This window comes from Dermacentor andersoni, unplaced genomic scaffold (genome assembly GCF_023375885.2).
Source record: "Dermacentor andersoni unplaced genomic scaffold, qqDerAnde1_hic_scaffold ctg00000033.1, whole genome shotgun sequence".
NCBI lineage: Eukaryota > Metazoa > Arthropoda > Arachnida > Ixodida > Ixodidae > Dermacentor > Dermacentor andersoni.
Genome location: NW_027314755.1, coordinates 1,255,338 through 1,280,489, shown reverse-complemented (window position 1 = coordinate 1,280,489; position 25,152 = coordinate 1,255,338). Strand labels below are relative to the sequence as shown.

Genomic DNA, 25,152 nt, shown 5'->3' with positions numbered 1-25,152 from the left:
ACGCTACCCTTGGGGTTTGCGACCCAGATGCAACAACTGGCTGCCAGAGGTGAGATCACGACAACGGAGGCCAGCAGCGAAGATATGCGGTCTACTGTATGCTGGGGCAGCACAACGACCATCCGGGAGCCGTGCAACGAGCCCTGTGTGATGACTGGTTGCCTGCAGCGGAACGACGGCGCTGAATTCTTGGCTGCGAGGTTTGGTGAGTGCGGGACTTTCTTCTTCTGAGTTTTGCCAGGCTTTTGTTAGTGTCAGAAACAGAGCTGGTAATTGTGGTTGTCGTTGCTCCCGGGTTAGTTTGCGGCAAGACAATAATAGGCAGTAGAGAAAGCAGCATTGAGAGAAGCCATGGATTGGAAGTCCTTGCGCAAACCGAAATTGCTGGAGCTTGCAAGAGAGTTGGGTCTGGATGTCTCAAACAAACTCAGAAAACCAGAACTGCTAAGGGCTATTCTTGAGTTAGAAGCTGAGGATGTGCAGGAGAGCGAGTATCGTTCAAGATGACTGACCTGATGCGGCCGTTTAAGCTCGCAGAGGACATTGGTTTGTTCCTGGTTAACTTTGAGCGAACGTGCGAGAAGCAGGGGTTCTCTCGGGAAACGTGGCCACAGCGCTTGCTCACTTTGTTACCCGGCGAGGCGGCCGACGTAGTCGCTCGCTTGAAGAGAGAGGAGGCAGAGGATTTCGACCAAGTGAAATCAAGTCTGCTAAAAAAGTACGGGCTGTCCGTGGAGGCGTTCCGTCGGAAGTTTCGGGAATATGAGAAAGGCAGAAGTGAGTCATATACAGAGTTTGCCTACAGGCTTATGTCAAACATGCAGGAGTGGCTCAAAGAAGAGAAAGCGTTTGGTGACCACGAGAAAGTTCTGCTGTGTTTCGGGCTGGAACAGTTTTATAGTCGGTTACCTGAGAACGTGCGGTAGTGGGTCTTGGACAGGCCAGACGTTAGTACGGTGGCTAAAGCCGCTGAGCTAGCCGAGGAGCTTGTGAATTTGGCTCCAAGTTTGAGAGGGCGAAGTTCACGCCCATGGGAGCAAGGGGGACACACGTAATGCGGATGCGAGTGAAAGCAGTCCGACCGAACGTAAGGAGATGGCGGCAGCCGAAGCCGAACGCAGAAAGCGGTTCGAGATGAGGCAAGCGCGCGTGTGTTATACGTGCCAGAAGCCGGGTCACTTTTCGGCGCAGTGTCCAGAAACAAAAACAAAAGTCATGTTTTTGTCATTATGCAGCACTGACGAGAACATGAAGCTTCTCGAGCCTTACAGGCGAGACCTCCTCGTGAACGGGAAAGATTGCCGAGTGCTTCGTGATTCCGCAGCTACAATGGATGTAGTTCACCCCTCTTACGTAGAACCCGATATGTTCACGGGCGAGTGCGCATGAATCAAGCAAGCCGTGAAAGCTCAGAGCGTGTGTCTGCCCGTAGCAAAAGTGCTTATTGAAGGACCTTTCGGAGCACTTGAGAAGGAGGCCGCAGGGTCATCTATGCTGCCCCCCCCCCCATTACCCGTACCTATTTTCGAACAGGTCCGATCACTTCCTGCGCGAGAAGGGGCTTTTGTTTGGTGAGACTAGCATTCAGGCCTTAACTAGATCGAGAGTTCGGGAGCTCGCTGCAAAGGCGGTATTTGCGGGGCCGACGTTGTCGAACAATGAGAAAGGGTCGGAGGCGCAGCAAGCTAATATTCAGAGCACGTCCGAACTGAATAAAACTGAGCCTGTAGCGTTGAAGGCACCAGATATTGGAGAGGAAATGCCCGACACGGGAAAGTTAGAAGAGCTATCTGCAGATTTGCTCATCGCGCCTACATCAGATAGACTTAATAGGTTGCTAAAAGTCAGCCGGTCGGCTTTGATAGCCGAGCAAAAGAAGGATGGCAGCCTAGAAAACATGCGCTGCAATGTCAAGGAAGGTATCGCCAAGAAAAATGCTCGTCTTGTGGAAAGAAGTGGGGTCCTGTACCGGAAGTATCTAGACCGCAGGGGAGTGGAGTTCGATCAGCTGATCGTGCCTCAGTGCTACCGTCAGGATCTGTTGCGCTTGTCGCATGGGGGTTCGTGGTCCGGACACCTAGGAGTTAAGAAGACTGAGAACCATCTCTTGCAAGAGTACAATTGGCAGGGTGTTTTCGTGACGCAGAGCAGTTTGTGAGGACATGTGACACCTGTCAGCGGGTGGGCAAACCAGGGGACAAATCGAGGGCGCCGTTGAAGTTGGTACCTATCATTGCGGAGCCTTTTAGACGGCTCCTTATTGATACAGTGGGACCTCTGCCGGTAACACCCACGGGGTACAGACACATTTTGACTGATCTGGCCAGCGACAAATTTCCCTGAAGCAGTGCCTCTTAAAGAACTCAGCTCAGTTGAGATAGTCAATGCACTACTGTCCATATTGCGCGAGTTGGTTTTCCTGCGGAAATCCAGCAACATCAGGGGACCGTGTTTACTAGCGCTTTGACGACAGCCTTTCTCGAAAGGAGCGGGGTAAAGCTGTTACACAGCTCATTGTACCACCCACAGTCGAATTCCGTTGAGAAGCTCCACTCCGTCATGAAGCGCGTGTTGAGAGCATTGTGGTTTGAACAACAAACTGACTGGGAGCTCTGTCTGCCTGGGGTGATGTTTGCATTAAGGACCGCGCGGCATGCGGCTACGGGGTTTTCGCCAGCTGAGCTAGTGTACGGTCGCTCGCTGCGGTCTCCGCTTCGCATGCTTCGAGACGGATCACTCCCCTCTCCAATGGCTGCAGACCATCTCTTCCAAAAATGGCCGCCTCCTGCGCTGGAGCCTCGCTTTATAACAATATTCCTTTGAGGTGCGTTACAAAAAGGGGAGTCTCAACGGTAACGCCGATGCTTTAAGTCGAGGCCCCTAACGTAGGAATCAGCCTCAAAGTTGTTTGTTACTGATGTTTTCTTCCTGAGGCAGGATTTTAACATATTGCTTTTGTTTAGTGTTTCAAAGTCATGGCGGGCTTTCTAGTCAAATTTTCCGATTTGTGGACGCGTTCTGAGTGCTGCTAGACTACTGTAGGGAACTAGGCAGTAGTACAAAAGGGCAAAGAGCCTCGCATGGCTTAGTGAGGGTTGTGTTGTGCTTGCTGACTGAGCGGCTGAGTTTCCGCGTAGTTCTAACGCTTGCTGGGAACGAGAACAAAAATGGCAACTCTCCCGAAGTCACTTTGCAGTGTCCTGTGCGAACCTGAACGTGAGAACTAGGCCTTCTCTGTGCGCTGCGCTCAAGAAACAAATTGAGGGACGACCGACTTCGGTTATGAGCATCATCGAGCGACATCCCTCCGGACAGCGCATGCAGTCCCCTGACCATCGCGATCTCCTTCTCCCGGCGGGGCGGTCTGTTACGTTTCACCTACGACGCGCGGTATAGCCAGCGCGGATGCAACGGACGCCGGGGGTTCGTTCAAAGCGGCGGACATTTTGGCCCGTTCAGCGCTGCCGCAACGCCTCCCGACAAGCACGTCCAGGCATGTTTCAATGCCACGTGTCTTCGTGTGTGCGTGTGTCTGTGTGTGTGCATGTTCGTGTCCACGCTTGTCAAAGCGCGGCAGCCGGGGAGAGGAGCTCCCCAACTGTGAAGCGAGGAGGTCTGACCGGCGCCGGCCCGGTGGATGCGTCACTTCTCGTCTCAACCTGTCCGTGCGCCGCCGTTACGAGCGCCTCATCCCGAGCTGTTCCTTCTTGCCCTCGACTCCGAGGGTATAAAAGCAGCTGCCCCCGGACGCCAGCAAAGAGGCTCTGATTTCTTCCGTCGAGTAACGTGCTCTCCCGTCTCTCCACTTCGGTCGACCTGACCGGCCGCTCATTTGCGATGCTATAATATACAAGTTGTTCTGTTAGCAGTCGACTCATCCTTTGCCAGGAACTTCGGATGCTTCCAGCTGTGCCCCAGGCCAACTCTAGCCTAGGGGCTTGCGACCCAGATGCAACAAGCAGCAATTTCACCCCGCTCCGGTAAACATAACGACCGCATGTTTTCCAGAATACCAGTAAGGTGTGGCTTGTTTTCCGCATGGTAGACAGAGAGCTGTCTCAAAGGTCCTCTCACGAGGTTTCGCTCTTGTAAATACACAAGCATGGCTGGTAAATTAAGGGGTGGCTACCGCGTGTGAAACGTATAAGCGGCTGCGTGGCAGGAAACAGTTGCAAGTTTCAACAGTAGGCCACGTGCCCTTCATCTGGAAGGTGCCGCGCTTCGAGAAAGCCGGTGAGGGTCCCGCTAACAAACGTATCTGTGCAATGTGAACTGCTTGCACCGACCACTGCACCGGAATTTCGTTGATCATCTAGTGACGGAATGCCTACAAACAGATGTGTCGTACGACAAAAACGTGTCGAAATAAATAATAGAGAAGGGACTCGTCACGTTAACATGACGTAGGCCCTTTGCTCCTGTATGGGAGAAGGCAACGAAGGAATGCCGCTTGAGGACGCCATTCGAGGCAGAGGGGAAGACTGTCTGGAAGCAGTAACATTAGCCTGCCGACGGCACAGTAGCACGACAGCTCGATGTCATCTATCATCTTCCATAACGAATGTACTTGAAAAATTGTATTACCGAAACCCTCCCTTGACGGCGCATTGGCAATTTCCCGCGTATAATTTAAATTTGCAATGACACCCGGTAAGAGGCCCTTCAACGACAGGATCCTCAAGCAAGCATTTAACGTGAGGAATAAAACATGCGGTTGGTTTGCTACGCATTGTTAAGCTCGTTACTCTGACCCCATTCCAACACGACATCCAGGACATATCGAGAAGCGTCGATTGCCTTAATGAATGAATTCATCGCGTTGAAAATGAATTCATTCGAAACTTGAGGCACGTAGAATAGGCGTAGTGTTGACTCTGTTAGCACTCAATTCATCTGCATGAATTTCACACTACGACTGCACATCAGCAACTGACTTGGTGAAGCTAGTAAGGCGTCCGTATGACCAATAAATGCACCGCCGTCATGATCGATTGAAACGATGCCTCCTCTTTTAGTTGTTAAGCATCTTCGCGAGTGGTATGGATGGTTAAAGGCCATGCTGTACATACCATTGACGTCAGTAGCATCGGTCTGGCGGTTCAACGCCTTCAACGCGTCATTGATGTACTCGTCAATATACCTGGAATGAGACATGCATATTGGCTTTGGCTCGGTGCTCCTAGTTACGGCAGAATATACCTGAAGAGTGTTTTTGGCAAACAGAATTTGGAACAAGGGAAGTGCTTCTTTGTTAATTAAGGTAAAACCTGTAATGTATCATTTTATCAAAAGTATAACTTGCTGGCTGGCATAGGTGAACGGCGCACTCTTAAATTGCGTAATTTCTTAAATTATGACATGAAGCATGAAATATAAGAAAACAACGAATGATGCTAGAACCAAGTTAAGAAGATGCTAAGTTGGAAGATTACGATATAATTATGTAGTGCCATTCCCTCCAAGCCGCCCATTTTAGACTACGTGCGTATATCTCTACGATGTCATGCAACTCAACTGGAAAGCTCTAGTCATACACATTGTGACTGGATGGCCGCACCATGAGTGGCATGCGGAAACGGTGGACGAGCGCTTCAAACTATGCTTTAGATAACGCAAGGTTATGTTAGGTTTGGCTGCATTATATTAGATCTCGTACAAGGGCCGTGCCTGTCAGTCGAATCAGTCACCCTGCCACGTCCGCAACAGTTGTGCCAGCGTGCGACCGCGCAGCTTGAGATTTGCAGTCGGCAACTGTTCTCGCCATTTCAGGATTACCTTCGCACGCTCTGCCAACGTGGGCGTTCGCAGTCGCGCCAAAATGACGTGCCCGTCGCGGCGTCCCGGTAGTGCTTTCAGATTCGCCCGAACATGCCGCGAAAATGAGCACGGCGTTCACTTCAAAGACATATGGGGTGCGATCTTGTACGCGTTCCAAAATAGAACGGAGGCGGTTCGTTCTTTACGTCACAAAATAGGCGGTATGTTCCGTTCGTCCGATAGCAGACGACACGGAATGATTGACAGCAGATATCACGTCACAATTGACGTCATGGCGTTCGGCATGGTTCAAATTGACGAATCGTATTTGGCCCGGTGGAACGAACCACCTCCGTTCTCTTTTGGAACGCTTACAAGATCGCACCTATGGTGTTTCAAAGCCCAAAGCTTCACTACGCTAGTCAAGAGCGCGCTTAGAGCGAGCCGGCGTATGTCGGAATTGGCACCGTAAGCGTGTTTGGAGTCGGCGCCGGCTCCGTCGCCTGACCTTTTGCTGCTGCCGCGCGTGACGTCACGCGCGGTGCAGGTGGCCACTGCCGCGCGCTGTGCGTCATCGTTTGAAGTTCGCCGCAAGCGCGTGTTCATCGCGGAGGCCGACTATATAACCGCTTGCCAGTGAATAGGGGTGAGCATTCAACATGGAAGGAGAAGACAGTGATACTACCGATACAGAGAGCTGTGTTTATGGCTGTACAGAAATCTCAAGACAATGTGCCCAACAATGATGAATAAAAAAGTTATTAACCCTGTATAACTTATGGTATATGTCGTTGATAAGCAATTTGCATAACTACACAAGGCACACGTATAGCATAACCAGAAGCTAACCAAAGCATATCAATAAATTAACCCGTAAGCGTAACCATAGGCTAAATCATAAAGCATAACCATAAGCTAAAGCGTAAGCATATCCATAACTTAAACCATAAGCATATCCATAAGGCAAACCGTAAGCATATACATAAGGTAAACCGTAAGCATATCCATAGGCTAAATCAAAGTATAACGATAAGCTAAACCATAATCATGACCACGGGCTAAATCAAGAAGCATAACCATAACATAAACCATAAGCATCACCGAACATTTTCGCTTCGAGATATCCAGGCTTAACCTTAGCTAAGCTCCAGCTAATTCTTTTCTTCAAGCGCACCTTTTATATTTCCTGAAAGACAAGTAACAACAAAAAGTTCAGTAGTGTTGTTCTTTGGTCACACATCTCTTGGGTTTTTACCAAATGGTACTATTTGTGCGATATTTCGTGAAGCTCCTGGAGTGTGCTCACTCGACCGCCAATGGAAGTGTGACACTGTTTTATTTATTTATATCCTTGTATTTCACGTTTCAAAACCATGATCTCGCTATGACAAACTCTTGGACGGATGACGGAATTAAATTTCACCACCTGAGTTTCGGTAATGCGCACGTAAATCCAAGTTACGGAGCTTTCTTGCGTTTCACAATCACTGATAAAATGCCACTGCGCCTGGAATATTACTCGTGATGTCGAGCTAAGCAGCGCAACATCCCAGCCAATGTGCTACTGCTACAAGTGTGCGAAGCCGTCATCAAACGGAAGCAGGCACTTCTCTTTATCATGGTCATAAACTGCCGCAGCCACGCTGAATAAGTCGTCCTCGAAAACGCCCACTTCGATGTGGAAACAAATGTATAACTGTTACAGTCTGTATTCCAGGTTGTTTCTACAGCTGACAATATCCAACGAAACTTTCACAAGTGGGAATACTCACGCAGGGTAATCATCCGAAGGGCGTGAGGCATCCTCGCCGCCTTCACGGCTTGTACCCGGGGTTGCTTCTCTGACGAAAGCAAACGCGGGAGGCGTTTGTTCACCGTTTCGTTGTTCAGTCATGGCTGGTGACGACGCTCCGGAGCACTAGCTTCTTTCTGAGACAGAACGTTGTTGAATTATCACGCATGCGCAGTCTGTGCCAAGGATGATAGAACCAGTAAAACGTCGGGCATTTGGGTAACTCGAATGAAATCGTAAAACCCATCTGGAAAAAAGAGACGATAGAGTGCGCCACTATGTCGACGCTAAAGTGCTAATATTCGAACACTAAAAGAGGCGCCCCAGTGACCGTTGCTGAATTGACACCGAATCATCAAAGCAAATTTCAGTAAGGCACAAACATGTGTTTATTACTGTTTCTTTCTTTCAGGAGAAGTGCTAAGGCTTCCCCGGGAGATATTGGCAGTCGTGGCGCAAGTAATTGATACATAGAATGAGCCAAAGCCAACACGACGTTTTCAGGAGGGTGAATCCGAAAGTTTTTCCCCTATATTTTAGGCCAAATTATGCCGATAAATGTGATACGTGAAGTCAACATTGGCTTTATCCCTGGGCGTGTAGGTGTTCGAGCGACGATTGACTTTAGACATCTAAGGCACGTATAAGTGACGTCAGTGCTCTCCGTTAGCACAGTATCGCTCCTGCTCGTTTCAGTGTGTTTTGGGTTGTACATAGAGCCTTCACGTAATGCTACAGGAAGGTTTCTCGCGAAAATGCCTCATCCCAAAAGTCTTTTCCACTCAACCATGTTCGAGGAACTTAAGCGTAAGCGCCCCGAGGCCACTTGCAGTCATGCGGCTCAGACACCACAGACCCTTCTTGCCGCCCTGGAGTAAAAATTATTTACCGAACGTCAACGATAGGTGCTCCGAGCCGACAAGCGACGTTACTCGAATATAATAAAATATTTCATCTACAACAACCACCACGTAATGCCTTCCGCACATGTGACCAGCTGGCACCACGTTACAGCGGTCACCGTTTTCACTTCAGAATGTAATATGGGTTGTGGCTGCCAGAATTTCCTCCTTCTAGTATGACAGGCCCTACCATCAATTTGCATCGTCATGCACGAGGCACTGCTGCGTGAATTGCAAAAGTCCTGCGCAAGGAATGAACGTTTCTCATGTGTTTGCGTCACCACATTATTCTACTAGACAATCATAATCCTCTCCATATGGTCAGAGGAACAATCCTGATTGCAAAATCTTGATGTCCGAACCGTGCAGATAGCACCACATTTCTCAACGGTATAATAACGATACAAGTTTAATGCTTGTCATACTCAGCTGCCGTATGAAAGAAACTTTCAAAATACGTGCATGCCAATCGCGGACAAGAGAAGGAATTTATTGTGGCAACCAGAGCAGATAGAGCGTCGAAGTTGACTACACGCGGGAATTCTGTACGCCAGCCTCAAGAAGTAAATCTACAGGTATATTTAGCGAGCGTTGTTTAATGAGGCCGTTTAGCGGTAAGACCAAACGGTTGCCTCAGTAAATGCCTTTGATGAGACAGCTTTCGGAGTTCGCCCAGAGGACGAGCTTGCTCGAATTTACAAGGTGCTCTACAAGGTACAAGGTGCTCTAAATTAACGTTGATTCATCGTAAGAAAGCTAAAACAACGATATACACCTGTAGTAAACATTGTCCTTCCAGTAAACTTCGTTGCTGCTTGCTCAATGACATGTTTCTCCGCCTTGTCAAATGATGGACCTTTCCAGGAAGAGCTTACCGTTTTGACAAAGCATGCGATCTCTGAAGTACATAAACGCAAATTAAGTTTTCCCTTTTCTTCTACTTTGTGTGCCTCATATAGGGGCGATTTATTTAGATTCATGTTTTGCCGCTAAATTTATTATATTGAAAATTTAAGCCTTTAATGCTCTAATATTCAAAGATGCAAGTATTTGGCGCCGCCCACGCGCGTACGCGGCGATGCCCATAGAAGTTATCTTCGCTAAAGATTTGTTTTTTTGGTGTTAGCAAATCTTGATCAGAAGCAGTCTACAATGCTGTGCCTGCTTACGGTTAAAGATAAGTAAAGCAAAAGGAAATTACGCCCATCCATTACGCATGTTGGCATTGTGTAAGGACAGGTGTGTGCAGGATGAACTATAAGACTCCAATGACAGGTGTAAGGTAGCCTTCTTTTTTTCTCGGTTCATCCTTGTGCTTGTCGTGTAATGGCAACTGCACAGCGCATGCGTGCGAGGCGACGTGAAGCAAGCACATTTTCGGTAACACGGCAGCAGCCACAATCAACAACTAATTCCGGGATGGTTCGCATAAAAAGCTTCAGTTTAAAACCAAAAAGACCACAATTGCATGGGCTCACCCTGAACTGTCTTTTGATTTAGTTTAGGCTTCATGAATGCCTACTTGGCCTGTGCTTAAAGTTTTACTACGGCTCCTGTACATGCGAGACGCGCTTGTCATGTTTCTGTGTTTATCCGTGTCTTACGCTACGAATCAACAACACGTGCCAAGCCGTGGCCACTGAAGCCTGGTTGCTATCCTTGGGAGTGATGACGCCACAGTGGTTAATTACGTTCCACACTCAGCACCAGTGAAGTGAGCTGATACCTAAAATGATAAATAAGTAAACAAGCTCTGACATGCTGCTCGGCGAATGCCCGAAGGATCACATCTGGCTAGCTCGGCTGGACGACGACGCCGCCAAGACTCAAGGTGCGGCCACCAGCTGAGGAAGGGAGGCTCCGGTCGGGCTATAGCATCACGGCCGCCCATCTCCCTTGACTCAAACCACGACTTTATTCTAAGTTTTCCCTCTCTCTATCACCATGATTGAATTGCAGGGTGCACGGACGATTGCTTAAAATCCTTAGTTGATTAATGCACAAGTAAGCCAGTTGAAAACGCTGCAAAATGAGTGTGCCGGAGCTAGAGAATTGTTCTTCGAAGATTAGAGAAGCTGTAATAGATCTTAAGGAAAAGTTAAAAGCGGTTGAATTTTCGGCATAGAGCTACACTCATGCTCGAAGTGTCTACCAATAGTATATGCGTGATCTTCTAGGCTCCTGCCTCAGTCATTCATCAGGGCCTACGGATGAGTTTCCTGCCATTGTAAACTTGTTATCCCATACCAGACTCGTATTTATTCTGTGCAGGACCTTATGCTAGAGAGAAACTGCCAGAGCTTTTTCTCTAGCTTGTCCTTGCGTCGGTCTATCCTATGACTTACCTTCTTCAATGCGATATAAGTTTACGTGTTTGGGTATCAACGAAGTGTGCCCCATGCTTTCATTTGATTTTCTCGCGTCCTCATTTCCTCACTCTTGCACGTATCCTATGGCATTAGTAATAAAAGGGATAAAGTATGTTATTGCGTCCTCTATGATAAGTTAGCATAACTAATAACGAATTAGACATGTTGATTTTTTTTAAATACGACCAATTGGCCGAAGCTAGCTTCAACATAGGAATATGCCGAGGATAGGCTTGTTGCTCCATTAAAGTAGACGCTAGTGTGAAGTGGTCATTGCCTAAAAAGTTTTTAAAAAAATTTCTTTCCAAGTAGGGAAGAAGCCCAGATGGGCCATGCGCCTAATAAATAGAACAATATTAATTATGTGATATATTACATGGCCTCCTCTTTATTAACCACTCACCTTAGGTTACAAGAACTTGTTGCATGTGCTTACCTTTGGCATCGCACCAAGAGTCTCGCTACAAATTGTTGAGCATTCACCTCCAGCATTCTCTCATCAGCCACAAAAACGTATTTTTAATAATACGCATATATATTGAAGGTAAACAGAAGCAATTGTGACCAAGCTATCATTTAGAATTACTTGTACTGACACTGATTCGAGTGGCTTTAAGTTGTGTATTATAAGTGACAGACTTGTCTTCAAAATTATTGCCATATAACCCAATGAGACAATGACGTCGTCACGGTATCTTCAGATGGCCGATCATCGGAAGTTTGAATGGTCAGAGTTTAAATGCCCCTCTTGGTCTCAAACCCCCCCCCCCTCCCCCTTACGCATCCCATCAGCAAAGGCTGTGACTAAACAATTTTGCGCCTTTTATGGAATTTCTCAAGCGACATATTCTCTTTGACAATTAGGGTGATGACCTTTTTCCGTCTTTTTCATTTCGCACGTGATCCTGGTTATGCTGCGTGGTCACCATCGCAGATGACTTCTTGCTATGGGTTGTGTCAGCACACTGGTCCGAGCGTTGGCTTTGGACACCACCTTTTGCTCAGGTGGGCAGGCCACTGCAGCAATATTTATCCGCGCGCGCTTTTTATGCATCAGTGTGGTATGCTGGTGATCAGAATTCCTCCAACTTTCACAAGACTGCTTAGCATCTCGTACTCTTGTTTGCCACGAAAGAAGAGAAGGTCTCCGCTGATCAATATTAACACATTATAGCCCGTGCCTAGGGTTTAAGTCAAAGAATTGCCCGTACACAAAAAGAGAAAGTATCCTAGCTTGGTTTTCAGTTTTCTCGCGGTTTGCTACATAGAAACGGCGGAAAGTCTTTCGGACGAGCTAACGACTTCGTAAGCCTCCATCAGTGCGTCAAGTTATTTGGAGAGTTACGGTAGTGAAGGAGAAGATCGGGTTCTCATAGCCTTGTATAGTGTTTAGATTGGAATGACCATGAGACGTTGCAAGACTTAACATGTAAGAACGCATACGTGAGCCCTACAAACAAATAGGAAGGTTGGAGTTGTTACGAGTAAAAGGAAGCACGTCAGAAAAAAAAAAACGCAATCCAAGAAGGGGAGACGAAAATGGGAAGGCCGGACACCGGAGGGTCTTTCCTAAGCGTAACTGCAAGTTTAGTGTGCAAAACTGCCAGTCATCAGCATTGGCAGATACATCTGGTTTGACCTCACCAGGCGACGATGCTCGCCTTATATTGCGAAATTTCTCTTCTCCTTTGTTCCTCTTTAATTTCAAACAGAGAAACCATAAATCAAAAAGAAAAGATGCGAAAATATCGCGGTATAGGGCAAGCACCGTCGCATAGTCCAGTAAAACCGGAAGCGCGAGCCTGTCAATGGTGATAACTATTCGACGGCGCCTTCAGTTAGGCTTCGGTCACGGGATCCGCTGCTCGTGTTTGGCTTGATGCAGATGGTACATCGGAAAGTAAAGTAATGCGAGTCAACACAGATAGAGTCAACCTGGATAAGTCGTTTTTGCAGTGCAGCTGTTACAACTTCGCTGGTTTTCTCTTGACGTTCGCGGCTTCGCCGTGCTGGGGGAGCGATTGCTGAGAGAGCGAAAGCAGAGTATAAAAAAACAGCTTCGCGCACCATAGCGACGCGGCTAGGGTGGGTGGAGTCTAGCGAGGGAGAAGGAGCTGCGCTGCGGGGACACAGGTGGCGTGACGTCATTGCTCTCAGATTTAAAGAAAACAAAAAACAGAAACACGGGCTTGTTTGGTTCGACGCTTCTCTCACGGGTTGCAGAATCAAGCGTCTTAGATTACTAAGACGCTTGATTACCTTTCTTTAGATTACTAAAAAGCTACCTGGTACACGGCGTCTGAGCTAGTATGCATCAGAGCTAAGGGGCGGTGGTGCTGCTTCTGGCATACGACACCCACGCACATGGCGTCTCAACAAATCGATTCTTTTGGGGCAGACGCCTTAAATGGCGCGCCGTCCGAAGCGAAACCTCCCACATAGGTAGACGGCATCAATTTTTCTGTAGCCTTAATTCTCCTCAGCTTCGCTGGTCTGTGATGTTTGCGATAGCAGAGCGACGCAAAATTTTCTGTTACTGTCGACGAAAGTTTCACTGAGACACGGTTTAATCTTCCATATTTTTACGTTGCAGTGACCTTCAGTGAAAAACACAGTAGCAAGAACCGCGAGTCACAAAAGTAACTCTTTATTGAGCGAAGCTATGCCCACAAAAAGAGTTACACTCAGGCTGAATGAAAGCAGCGAGCACATGCGTCAACCTACGAAAAACTCATCTGTGGCTCAAGCGAGTCGGTTATTTAAAAATGTTTAGTCGAAGATTCCAGACTAGCCGCATGGGTTTAAGCTCCTTACAGTATGCGGAACACTATTCTCGTCACGCAAGCAATCTCATTAAACAAGGTTCCACAATAACATAGACAGCCGACAAAATCAGGGAGGATGACGCAGAAGGTTCTGATACATTCAAGCGCGTCATGTGCGGAGCGAGATCTTTAGGCGGTGAAACACTTTACGCGGTGAAACCGGTTCACCGGAAAAAGACAAAAAGTACACGTGTTAATGCGCCCACCTTTAAAGGTATCGTGCCATGGCTACGAGCACCAAACAAGAGCGAAGACCAAAAGAGCACGCAGTAAAGAAAATTAAAGCAACGAAATCATAGTTGGTTAGCTACGGTAAAACCGCTTACTGGTGCACAAGTTGGCTTGCTTACAAGCATGTTACGGGCTTACAGGACGTGCACACATCCGTTGACTTTTCATGTAGGCGGGCGAGTTGTCGTGATCCTCAGACACAAGGGTGATTCTTGCGGCGCAAGGGTGTCTAGCACCTCTTGTGTTCGACGTACGTGCTTGTTCCAGTCATCCTTGTGAGATGAACTCCAGCTGCTCGGTTTAGGGGTCCTTTCCATGCAGTCATAAATGTCATCGACTGTGTGGTTAAGGATTCATTCATGACGGAGTAGTCGGGTTCTGTCCACGAAAGCGGCCACAGCGCGGTGACAGCGTCGATGTTGGTGGTTCCTAATCGTACCTTAGGTTTTGCGAGGTGTCTGATCATGGGACAATGGCACTGTCCCACTGTTTTGTGGCGTCGTCCTATATCCTTTGGGCACCGCAGTTTTTCTTCAGAGCTTCGTCGAAATTGCAGCGCGTCGTTTCTCCTTGGTGGGGACTGATTTCGCGTTCGCGGTGGAGGCCCTTCGGCACTTCAATGAACAGAAGTCGCACCTCCGTACGTTGCTGTATTTAGTTTACCGGATACGGACCCACATATCGGCCACGTATTGCCCCAGTGGACCCTCGGCGCTGCAGAGAGACGCAGTTCCTTGGCAACAAAGATCGAGAAAGTCGTCGGAGTCTCCATTCAGTTGCAGACGTTATAGCATCAGATTGTAATTTCAATATGCGAGAAAACATCCTTTACGCGGGAACTCAAATACAAACCCATTTTGCAGTGCTTCTACCACTCTTGTACCACGGGCAGTGGCGTACCCATTTCCGTGCAAAAGCATCCAGATGGCTCTGCATTTCCAGCAATAAGCATATTTCCGGCTTTACTGAGGTGCGGATGAAAAATATGCAAGATTCCGTAATCTAGCTTGTCCACAAAGTTGACTTTCCTTAACAATAAAGGGCGCGTTCTCGTTATAGTAAAGCTCCTTAGCGCAGAGAAGTAAAGTTTAGCTCTGGGTATTCGGTCTAAATACATGAGAAATACGCGGTAACAATTGCTCTGAATTTGCTGAGATCTGTTCCACTTAGAAAAAAGTTGAAATGGAGGGACTGGAGCAAACGAAGTTTTGTTTTGGCTGTGAATGTTTTTATAAAAAAATTTCGGCATAGAGGAATTTGTAAAATATTACCAATATCAAACTTTCAAATCTAATGGACCAATTAAAAGGATGGCACAGTTTTGGAAACATCTAATAATATATCTAAAGTTGTCAAAAGGTTATAATATGGGGCGCTCTGAAGTATGATACTATGATGTGGGTAGGACTCTTTCAAAAGGCTCCTAAACATTCAAACTTTTTAGAAGCCGGTAATTAATGAACCAATTTTGGCTGCCTCAGGTGCTCTAGACCGTGCAGTTTTACATAGCTGCGATATCTGTTTTCCGGCGGGGGGGGGGGAGGCAGATCTACCAATTTGTCAACTATGTCCTTGTCCGTTGTGTCGTCCAAGAATGGCTTTCGTTCTGTATGGCTTTGACGCACCAATTTTCCGAATCAGCTTTCCTATTTATTCGCATTGGGGCTGTTCATACGGAAACCGACACAGTGACACTCGTAAAGTGTATCCTCTTCTACAGTAAATGCGCCGTTGTCGTGGCCTATGTAAATATTCTTTCCGTTGAAGGTTGTTAAGCGTGTTCGCGAGTGGTATTGATGGTCGATGGTCATGCCGTACATATCCGTAACGTCCTTAGAATAACTGAGGCTGTTGAACGCGTTCCACAGGTCTTCGAATGAGTCGTCACAAATCCTAGAATTGGACATATGTATTGGTATCGGACTCCTTGCTTCCAGGTAACGCGGGAAATGTCTGATGAACCCTTTGTAAAAGCACAATTTGGAACAAGCAAACTGCTATTTTGGTAATGAACGTGATACGTGCAGTGTTTTATTTTACCCAAATGCTCACTTGCTGGCTGTCACAAGGGAAACCCTGTGTAATACGTGGAGTGGGGAACGACCATCGACCGCAACGGAAACGTCTCCTTGACTTGCACAAACATGCAAGTCAAGTTTTATTTACTTTAGTGTAGAACTTGAGTTTTTGTTCACTTACGGCATTTCCTATTAGTGGTTTGTAGTTGGGTGTATGTGTTGAGTTTTCAAACTGTCGTGGCGTCGACTCGTGGAGGAGAATCGCAATGATAATTTCCGAATAGGTGCACCGGAAATCTTTTTATCTAATTGTTCTATAAAATAGGGTGGGGCTCAAAAGAAGAGGCTTCGTGTATTTCTTGCATGCGTTCTTTCAAAGCAGAGCTGTAATAAAAAGAGATGCTCCTTCCACGCCGGATTGAATTAGCAATCGCCTTTGTGGTGTTAGATTTTCACGGGAAGTTAAATGAACGACGAATCATGGATACGTGTAATGAGGAATATATTGTAAAAATAATTAAAATTACGAGCAACATGGCTTGCACAGAATCATAGTGAACCGACAGTTGCCTCTTAAGGAAGACCCATTTTGAACACTCGAGAAGAGAAGGACTCATCAGTTCAAGTTTGGCATATGTGACAAAAATGTCTTGTTGCGAGTTTGCTTCACGTATAACACGTATGACGCGCTCCTGCGAAGTCTCGTCTTTAAGGACCAAATCCTGGCTGTCCAGCGCACCCGCGATCCCGCCGGCAGATTAGATTTTTCAGTCCTGTCGTGGGATTAGCCGGGTGCGCGTTTAATGGCGTTTTGCTGGACCCAATAAAAGTTTATTCCTTCACTCACTCACTCACTCACTCACTCACTCACTCAGGTATTACACTTGCAGCTGGCTTTACAAAAGTTATTTGAGTTACAGGGGCATGAACAAGCCGCAATCGCAGAGATAAGCCTCAGCAAAGAAACGTAAATGAAGGGACGGGCATCTGCAGTTGTATACCGCAAATCGTTTACACTTGCGACTTATCTAGCGTGGCAGCAAAAGAAGTTGTCGAATTTACTCTGTGAAACCTGCTTTAGAACTTAAATATACATTTAAGTTTCACGTCAGCTATAAAAGGAAGAGACATCATGAAGGTGACAGCCGCGCGATGAGCAGCGCGCGTGAACGATGCAGGAGTGTTTTATGTTATTCGTTCGACAAACTCTCCCATAGGGGGCGCATCAGTCTGCCGAAGCAGTCACCCAGCACGAGATGGCGTTACAGGAATCGCCCGACGCTTGAGCGCAGGCGCGAGTAAAAGCAGGTGCGAGACAGAAAATCTCAGGGCTTCTGCTCCTTGAATATCTGACTTTGCCTAGGTAGTTCGGAGGAGTATCTTTCTCATTTTGTATGCGTTTGTCCCTGTAGTGTCGGCATTGCGGAAAAAGGTCGTGCGCTGGATATGCCCATGCAGTTCATTTATGTTTCGTCGCTTGCTGCCGGCGCGGTAAATCAGGTGAAGCTGTGGGCACTGACGGACCGTGTGGTGATGGCTGTTTCTAAAAGTATATCGGACGTACGTGAATCGCAGAATCTAAAGGTACATCGGCCGTACCTGATTTTCTTAAGTTTCGCTAACTCCCCGGCTCCACGTGAAGGGCGTTGATCTAGCTCCAAAGGGACCATTAAAAAATGTGCCTTTGAAAGGTCGCGGCGACCAGCATTCGAAAAGCCTCACACGAACGAAATTATGCTTCACCGCCTGGTTTTCTATAACAGACAAGTAGACCCGTGTCTGTTTTTGCATTTCACCATCAGCGATGATAGGCCATTGCTGCAGGAACATCAGTGGTAACCTCGAACAAGTGTGCGATGCGGCGACCAAACACGAGCGACAAACATGTTCTTCGGTAGAAGCATTTGCTTCCCGCAGTGACACTACTTTGGACCTTAACGGTCAACAGCCGCAGTTGTGATTTCCGTGAAGATATTTTCGCATCACTGTGCATCGACGCGCAAAAAAAAGCTAAGAATGTCGCCCACGTAGTAGGCAGTCTGAAGTTGTCCGTCAAAGGCCTGCTTTGAAGTAAGAACAAATCTATAACTATCAACGCCTGTGTTTGGGCTCATACCTAGGGAGGATAATACTCAGCGAGAATTTGTACAAACGGCAAGACTCCCGTAGTGCAATAGTCGGACGTGCATAAAGCGCCCTTGCAGAATTCCTGGCTTATGCTCCGTGTACCTGCTCAGCACCTGCTAGATGATAAACAGACCAAGGGTAATCAGAGACTCGCCGTAGATAGACTTGTGCATAAGCAAAAACGGGGGCGGGGAGGGGGGGTCATTCCGATACGTCCCTTCTCCGAGACCTGGCAAGGAAGTATCTTCCGGTAGGGAAGGAAGAACTTCGGGAATGCCCTCAATACGTGGGGGAGGACGCCGCACAGCTCGATGATCCGTTTTCTGAGGCAGATATCAGGGAGGTGCTCCACAATCTCAATGGCAGGTCGGCCCCTGGGCCGGATCGCATAACCAATCGGGTTTTGAGGAACCTGGACGACCGGTCCATTAGCACCATTGCAATGGAAATTAACACGGTATAAGAGGAAGGCAGTGTTCCTAACTCGTGGAAGCAGGCGATGGTGGTACTAATTCCTAAGCCTGGAAAGTCCCCAAGCCTGGACAACCTCCGGCCCATTTCACTCACGTCATGTTTAGGTAAGGTTGCTGAGCACATTATGCATAACAGGATCTCAAAACACATAGAACACGAGAGGTTGTTCTCGTACAATATGGTAGGGTTTAGACCATCTCTTTCCACGCAGGACGTCATGCTACTCCTAAATAGACAGGTTATTGACCACAGGACTAGAGGCGTCAGGGACATTCTTGCACTAGACTTGTCCAAAGCCTTCGACACCGTGTCGCACGACTTCATCTTAAATGATATTTCGGCATTGAACATAGGAGGTAGATTTTTCGCGTTTGTGTAGTCCTTCCTGAGGAGCAGGACGGCGGTCGTCAAGGTGGGGCAGACCAAATCAGAACCATTCTGGCTAGGAAGCAGAGGCACGCCACAAGGGGCGGTGATCTCCCCCCTCCTGTTTAACATTGCAATGCACGGACTCTCGAAGCGGCTGGCCGCCGTACCAAACGTGGTACACGCACTGTACGCCGACGACATTACGATCTGGTGTCCGGGAGGCTCGGGGGCGGGCGTAGAACAGGCTCACCAGGAGGCCTTGGACGTGATCCACTCCTTCCTGGAGGGCACGGGTCTGCAACTCTCCCAGACGAAGTCAGAGCTTTGCCGACACCAGTCTCAACAGATTGCTTCTCACTCGAAAAGTAGACCAGCGGCAGCTTTCTCAGGCATTCTAGACTCCTACCGATCCTCTTTCATCCGATTTCACGCCTGCAGCAAGCTCGCCTTGTCCCTTGTGGTTTCTCCGTCCAAGACAAGTGGAGCTTTCCCTTCCAGGAGTTGAAATGAAGCCCTACTGGCGAACTTGCGTCGTGAAGCAAGCAACTCTACATATACTGCGTGATTCCTACACCATTCGAGTTCAGATTTCTACCGATGGCTCTTCGAATATAGCCACGGCCGCTACCTTGTACACGTTAAAAAAGCCGACGTTTGAGTTTGCCTCGCGCGATTGTCCAGGCTGCACCGATATCGCGGCCTAGGCCAATCTAGTCCAATCTCGTGTGGCGAAATCGAACTCTGGCTTTTCAAACGTGTACAAGATAGCGGCCCAGATCTGCTGCTGAGGTAGTCATTTCATCGATGTCAATCTGCAAGAAGTTCAGGATTGGCCACGTCACAACATCGACAGGGTCCAAACTTGGCGCCCTCTATATCTCAGTGCTTTATGTGCATCAACATTCGCCAAATCATTGGGCAGTATTCTGTGATTCGAAGGCAGCCCTGCAAGCACACTTATCGGATTTGCTCCTCAGCCGAACTGAACAATGGGTAGCATAGGTACGATTAGGCTACCATCAAGCGGTGGACCGAGGCCATGACACGTAGGCACGGCAACATTACTGGCAATGAAAGTTTCGACAAAGCGGCCCCGGAGGCGCACGATGTATGTGAAAGCTCCTCGATGTTTGTAGAGAACGGATGCAGCGCGGCAACTTGGCGGCCTTGCACATATTACTGCAAAGAAATGTGGCATGCCAGAGTTTACCAACCTACGCCCATATGCCATGGACACACATAGGCAAATGTTGTCCGGTTGTAATTTTTACTTGGTAGATTACAGTTTTACCCGATTGAACCTTATCAGATATCAGCAAAAGGTTTCTTTATTTCGGTCGCTGTGCACGCTGGCGTCGAGGATGGAGCACTTTCTCACTGTTGTTCCCTGGGAAGCCCTTCAGCAGCCGTTAGTTTCACCGCTCGGAGACAACAGTTGGTACCATTATCAGGACAGCAGGATTTCGCGAAGCGCAGTCCACGTCTGAACTCGATCAACCGTTTATTGACTAGTGTTGCCTACCGACAACATAGCAGAATGTTCTTTCTTGTGGAGCTTCTGTATTCAGTACGAAGTTTCTGCCTAACTGTCTTCTAATAGCACTGTGTGACCAGCAGCAAGCCTCATTTATTAGCTGGTTTAAAGGAGGAAGATAGGACGAGGAGGAAAAAAGATTGCATTGCGACTTGCTTTTCTTTGAGACAAGAACGATCACGTTGAGAGGAGAAAAACAGAGGGGTGATGACCGATGGAAAATGGCCGGCACCATGCATGTTGTAAAGACAATGAAGTGCACGCCCATGGTTTGCATATGACGAGAGCTGTCGGTAAAAATTGCGAACAGAAGCACAAGCGGCATGGTGTGAAGTCCACCTTCAGTTTTCTGAATGGGGCTTTCCCATTTGTGAAAAGTTCACGCCAAATACTTTTCCTTTTATGATTATGCCTAGTATCGATGTATTTTGCACATTAGGAGGGAAATTAAATATTTGTGGAAGGTATTTATATGCGCTGCCATTAAAGTGTTACGCGAGCGGTGCTTAATTAGGTGAATCAGTGAAATATGCGAGTAGAATATCATTGAATACGGTCGTTTGCCAGGAACTCGGTATTAAAGCACGGAGTTCTAACAGGCTCAGACCGGCCGACTTTGTCGCTGGAAGTTCTACTGAATTCTGAAGTAGGAGAGGTGCGAAAAGAATGGAAAGTTTAGAATAATAAAAAGCATGTGTTTTCTGTAGAATAGTTATTAAAGGGCTAAAAATTGTCATCAACACGTATGTAGCACGACGTTACAAAGAAAACCCATATGGTTTCCCCATATTGGCTTTCTTTGTAGCTTCGTGCCATATCAGGATGGATTACAACTTTTCTCTTTCGTGATGATTCCTCCACGTTGTGGTTCTGCAGAACCGATTTGCCATATTCTGTGTCCCTGTGCTTCGAATTTTGGTTTTATTGGACCTCGTTGTGCGATATGCTAGCCTCCTGGTTCGCTCAGGTAATAGAGTGGATACCCCGTAAATGCATTGGTCCCGAGTTCGAATCCCGCAGCAGCAGGAATTTTTCCTCAAATGCAAGGCGTTCCTTCTCAGAACCCCAGATGTGTTTCCTTTGTAGCTGCATGCTACATTCGGCTGGACGACAGCTTTTTTTTTTCTTTTAATGATACTTCCTCGTCTTAACGGAATTTCACAGAACTGATTTGCCACACTAGTTGTTATTGGGGATAGGATTTTCTAAGTACTTTCAAAACGTTTTAAGAAGCAAACTCTGCGCACTCCAACATTATATTGCTGCAAATGTTGCGGTTACTCGGACTAAAATAAGTGCTGGATCTTCACTCAGGCGGTATCAGCAATTAAGGTTACTTGAGGCTTCCTCGAATAAGATACTTTACGGAGTTCTACGCGTGCAATGGTTCGGATGGCCTCTCAGAGCTCATCGGAGCCTTGTCGCTGAATTTTCCATTTCGGCTAAGCACTAGGCGGCTATGTTGCCGAGTGCGCATTTCCAGCATCATATCCACGCCGGTGGTTTCCCGGAGAAATTTCGCGGCGGCCTTCGCCGGCTTCGGATTTAAATCCGGTGTAAAACTCTAGCGTCAAAACCATGAACGAGGAAACACGTTTTCTTCTCAGACGGGTTGACGTTGCTGAAAAGACGGTTCATCTCTTCCGTAAAGTTCGCGATATTCTCATTTGGTCGGGTTTCAAGCAGGACTTCGGCCCGCTCCTTGCGCACGACACCCGTGAATGTTTGTAGGAAGAGACTGCAAAACTGCTTCCTTCTGGTTAGCTGGACTCTCGATTTTCAAACCATGTCCTGGTGCTGTCTTCAAATGAGAAATAGTCAAGCCATTGCTTATCGTCACAGTTTCAGTTGTTAAACATGGCGGTTGCTGCGTAAGTTTCTAGCCAGCTTTCCGCATCTTCAAATAATTATCCGTGGAAGATCGGTGGGTGGCTTGGTTTTTGCAGAACAGGCGTCGCCGGCCACATGGGGGCTTTCAATGCGACTGCTCACGGGCCATATTATTCCTAGTCTTCTCGGCCACACGTCCGTACTCTATCGGTAGTTGCAAGTTTCAGCTAGCTCACTGGCCCATGGCGGCATTTACACTGTTTTCAGGGCTTTCAGGGTGTATCCGGTAAAGAAGCTCCTCTACCAGATGTCGCGTTGTAGTGACGGCGAACAACACGGTAGCAAGAAGCATGTGGCACACAAATCAGTCTTTATTGGACGAATGTGAACCCACGAAACAACTTGCACTCAGGCAGAAAGATAGTTCCGGGGACATGCGTCGATCATTCAAGAAGTGATTTGCGGCTGACGAACGTCGCATGATTCATCGAAGACTCCAGCGTAGCCGTTTCTCTTTGCATGCCTATCAGAATGCACAACTGTATTCACGTTGCACGTGGAATTGGATTACACAAGTTTCGACTACATCGTAGAAAAAATACATAATCGGCTAGAATGACCAAATGTTCCAATACACGCTGGCGCGTCATGCGCTGAGCGGAAATTTAGCGTTTGTTAGCTGCTGAAACGCATTCACAGGAAAAAGATATCGAAGTACGCGTGCCACTGTGCCTAAAAACTGCATCTCATTTTCCTTCCCTTGCTCGCGCAGAAGCGTTTGTCACATCATGGTAAAAATATTCTGCAGCTGTAATTACATAACAGTGGGAGTCATAACACACAGCTTCCAAGTGGATAAAGGACTGCCCTTTAAAACATTAAGCCACCAAATAACACAACTAAAATTCTCGTATTGTGAGAACGTATGATCTAGTCACGCTCCATATTATTTAAAACGAATGCAGTCTGACTACTGTCATCAGCTTAGTTTATGGTATCAAACAGATTTTCGATGTGAATACACTAAAGATGTTTACACCGTTGGGGCGGGTCCCTAAACAATCTTCATCAGCCTTGCTTTTGTTTGCTTTTTCTTCAATTCAGCGCTCGCTGCTTTCCTCTCGAGAATGATGTGTCAAGCTGATAACGCGCACGCCGTTCGTGTCTAGGAAGTACCGCGCCATCAGCGTTAAAGGAACGAAATGCAGGCAAGACCGATGAGGATCATTGTTCGAGGAGAAAATACGGTCCAAACAGTGTAAACTTTTTTTTAGAGTGTAGAAAAGCGAAAGGGAGAACCTAAAGATTCAATGCATTCAACATATTTTAAGGAAATAAATTTTCCCTTACGTACAATGTTTCTATATATTGTAAAGTATGTCTCTCGAAGGCAACATGGCGTAAGGACCTTAATTAAGGGCAGAGATTACGTTTAAGTTGAAAAGAAAACAGTGCCTTTTTTAAATCCTTTTCAATAAGAGACGTTTCCTTCTATCCACGATGGAAGATCATTAAGCACAGGGTGCATTAGGGCTTGTTTACATGCTCACTGTGAAAACGCCTGCAAAAAGAAAAACAATCTCTAACGAAACGGGGAGTCAAGGATCTTGTGCTGGCACTTCGGCCCTCTACTTACACAAAACACAAAATTGCACCCCATTAGGGTCGGTTTTGAAATAAATTTTCTAAAGGTGTGTTCGCAAGCAATCACATGTAGTTGTGAAAACTGTAAGCGCTGGCCAGGATCTGCAGTATGCTTGGATATTGAAGCACTCCAAGTACTTCTTTCGACGACTTCTTGTGTCGTAATTTCGCGAAACCCCATGGTATCGTTCGCATCATGCATTTTACTATGCCGTTTTGAATGTCAAAATATGCCGGCCTCTACACATGATGCGTTTAGTTGCTAACTGCCGTGAAAGAATGTCAGCGTTGTTTCTCCGCTCGGCTTCAGTCTCGCGTTATGCAAAAGTGGTGGCCGATTTACTTGCGCACTAGTCAGCATGTTATGACTGCCCACCCGTGTGCGTCCATAGGTGCGTAATCAGTTGAACCGTGTCTCCGAATGATGCTCCACATAAGTAGCACATATGATTCCGCCATATATGTTCATCGAGGGCTTCTTTCTCGGCGAAACGAAATCCACAGTGAGTACACTCATGCGGCATTTGATACCCGTGAAAAGTTTGGCGGTGACAAACCAGATCGGAGCTGTCCACAAAGGATAGACGACATGCTCTGCAACCTAAAGCTCCGCCTCCACAATGCCACTTGAGTTGATACTTGAGATAACTTTTGCATTTGAATGCTTTAGTACATTTATGGCATACATGTGGTTTCTCGGTCGCATGAGTTTGCTGGTGCGTGCGGAGATTGCATAGCTGCGTGAATGATTTACCACAGGCTTCGCAGGTGTAGGGTTTCTCGCCTGTATGGATGCGCTTATGGTCATCCAGATGTCCAGACAACTGGAACGATTTATTACAAATGTGGCATTGGTAGGGTCTGTGGTGTGCATGCGTGCGGTAATGTGCAGCTAGGGGATAAGCCAGGTGGAACGGTTTACCACAGGTTTCGAATTTGTGGTTTCCGTCTGTGCTTTTCTGGCAATATTTCATGAACATCGGATTATTCACAGAGGTTAGATCACATGATTTGCAAATTTGGGCTGTGTCTCCCGAGTGTTCGTTGGCGTGCCCGTGTAAGGTATCCCGACTGCTGGAAACATTGGGACATGCTCCGGACAACTCTTCCTGTTTCCGAGCATGGGCTCCAGTAGAATTCCTGCAAGTAGACGGACAAAGCAGCTCAAAATAGCCGACTCTCGTAGCGAGACGACGTAGACATATTTTGGCCAATTGAGAAGCTGGCAAACTAAATCGCTCCTTTACGGTAAGGAGACTTGTTCAATCTGAGCACTAAGT

General features: G+C 47.3%; 1 protein-coding gene across 3 annotated transcripts in view; it reads right to left on the bottom strand.

Moving 5' to 3' along the window:
• LOC126518113 (uncharacterized) overlaps positions 1 to 7,753 on the bottom strand; it is a 35,313-nt gene extending 27,560 nt beyond the window's left edge. For all 3 annotated transcript variants that reach the window (XM_055064147.2, XM_055064148.2, XM_055064149.2), the window contains exons 1-2: positions 7,530 to 7,753; positions 5,070 to 5,140 (exon numbers count right to left, since the gene is read on the bottom strand). In XM_055064147.2, the coding sequence (XP_054920122.1) occupies positions 5,070 to 5,140; positions 7,530 to 7,651 (193 nt within the window). In that variant the 5' untranslated portion in view covers positions 7,652 to 7,753. The remainder of the gene's footprint in view (positions 1 to 5,069; positions 5,141 to 7,529) is intronic.
• Between the last annotated feature and the right edge of the window lie 17,399 nt (positions 7,754 to 25,152).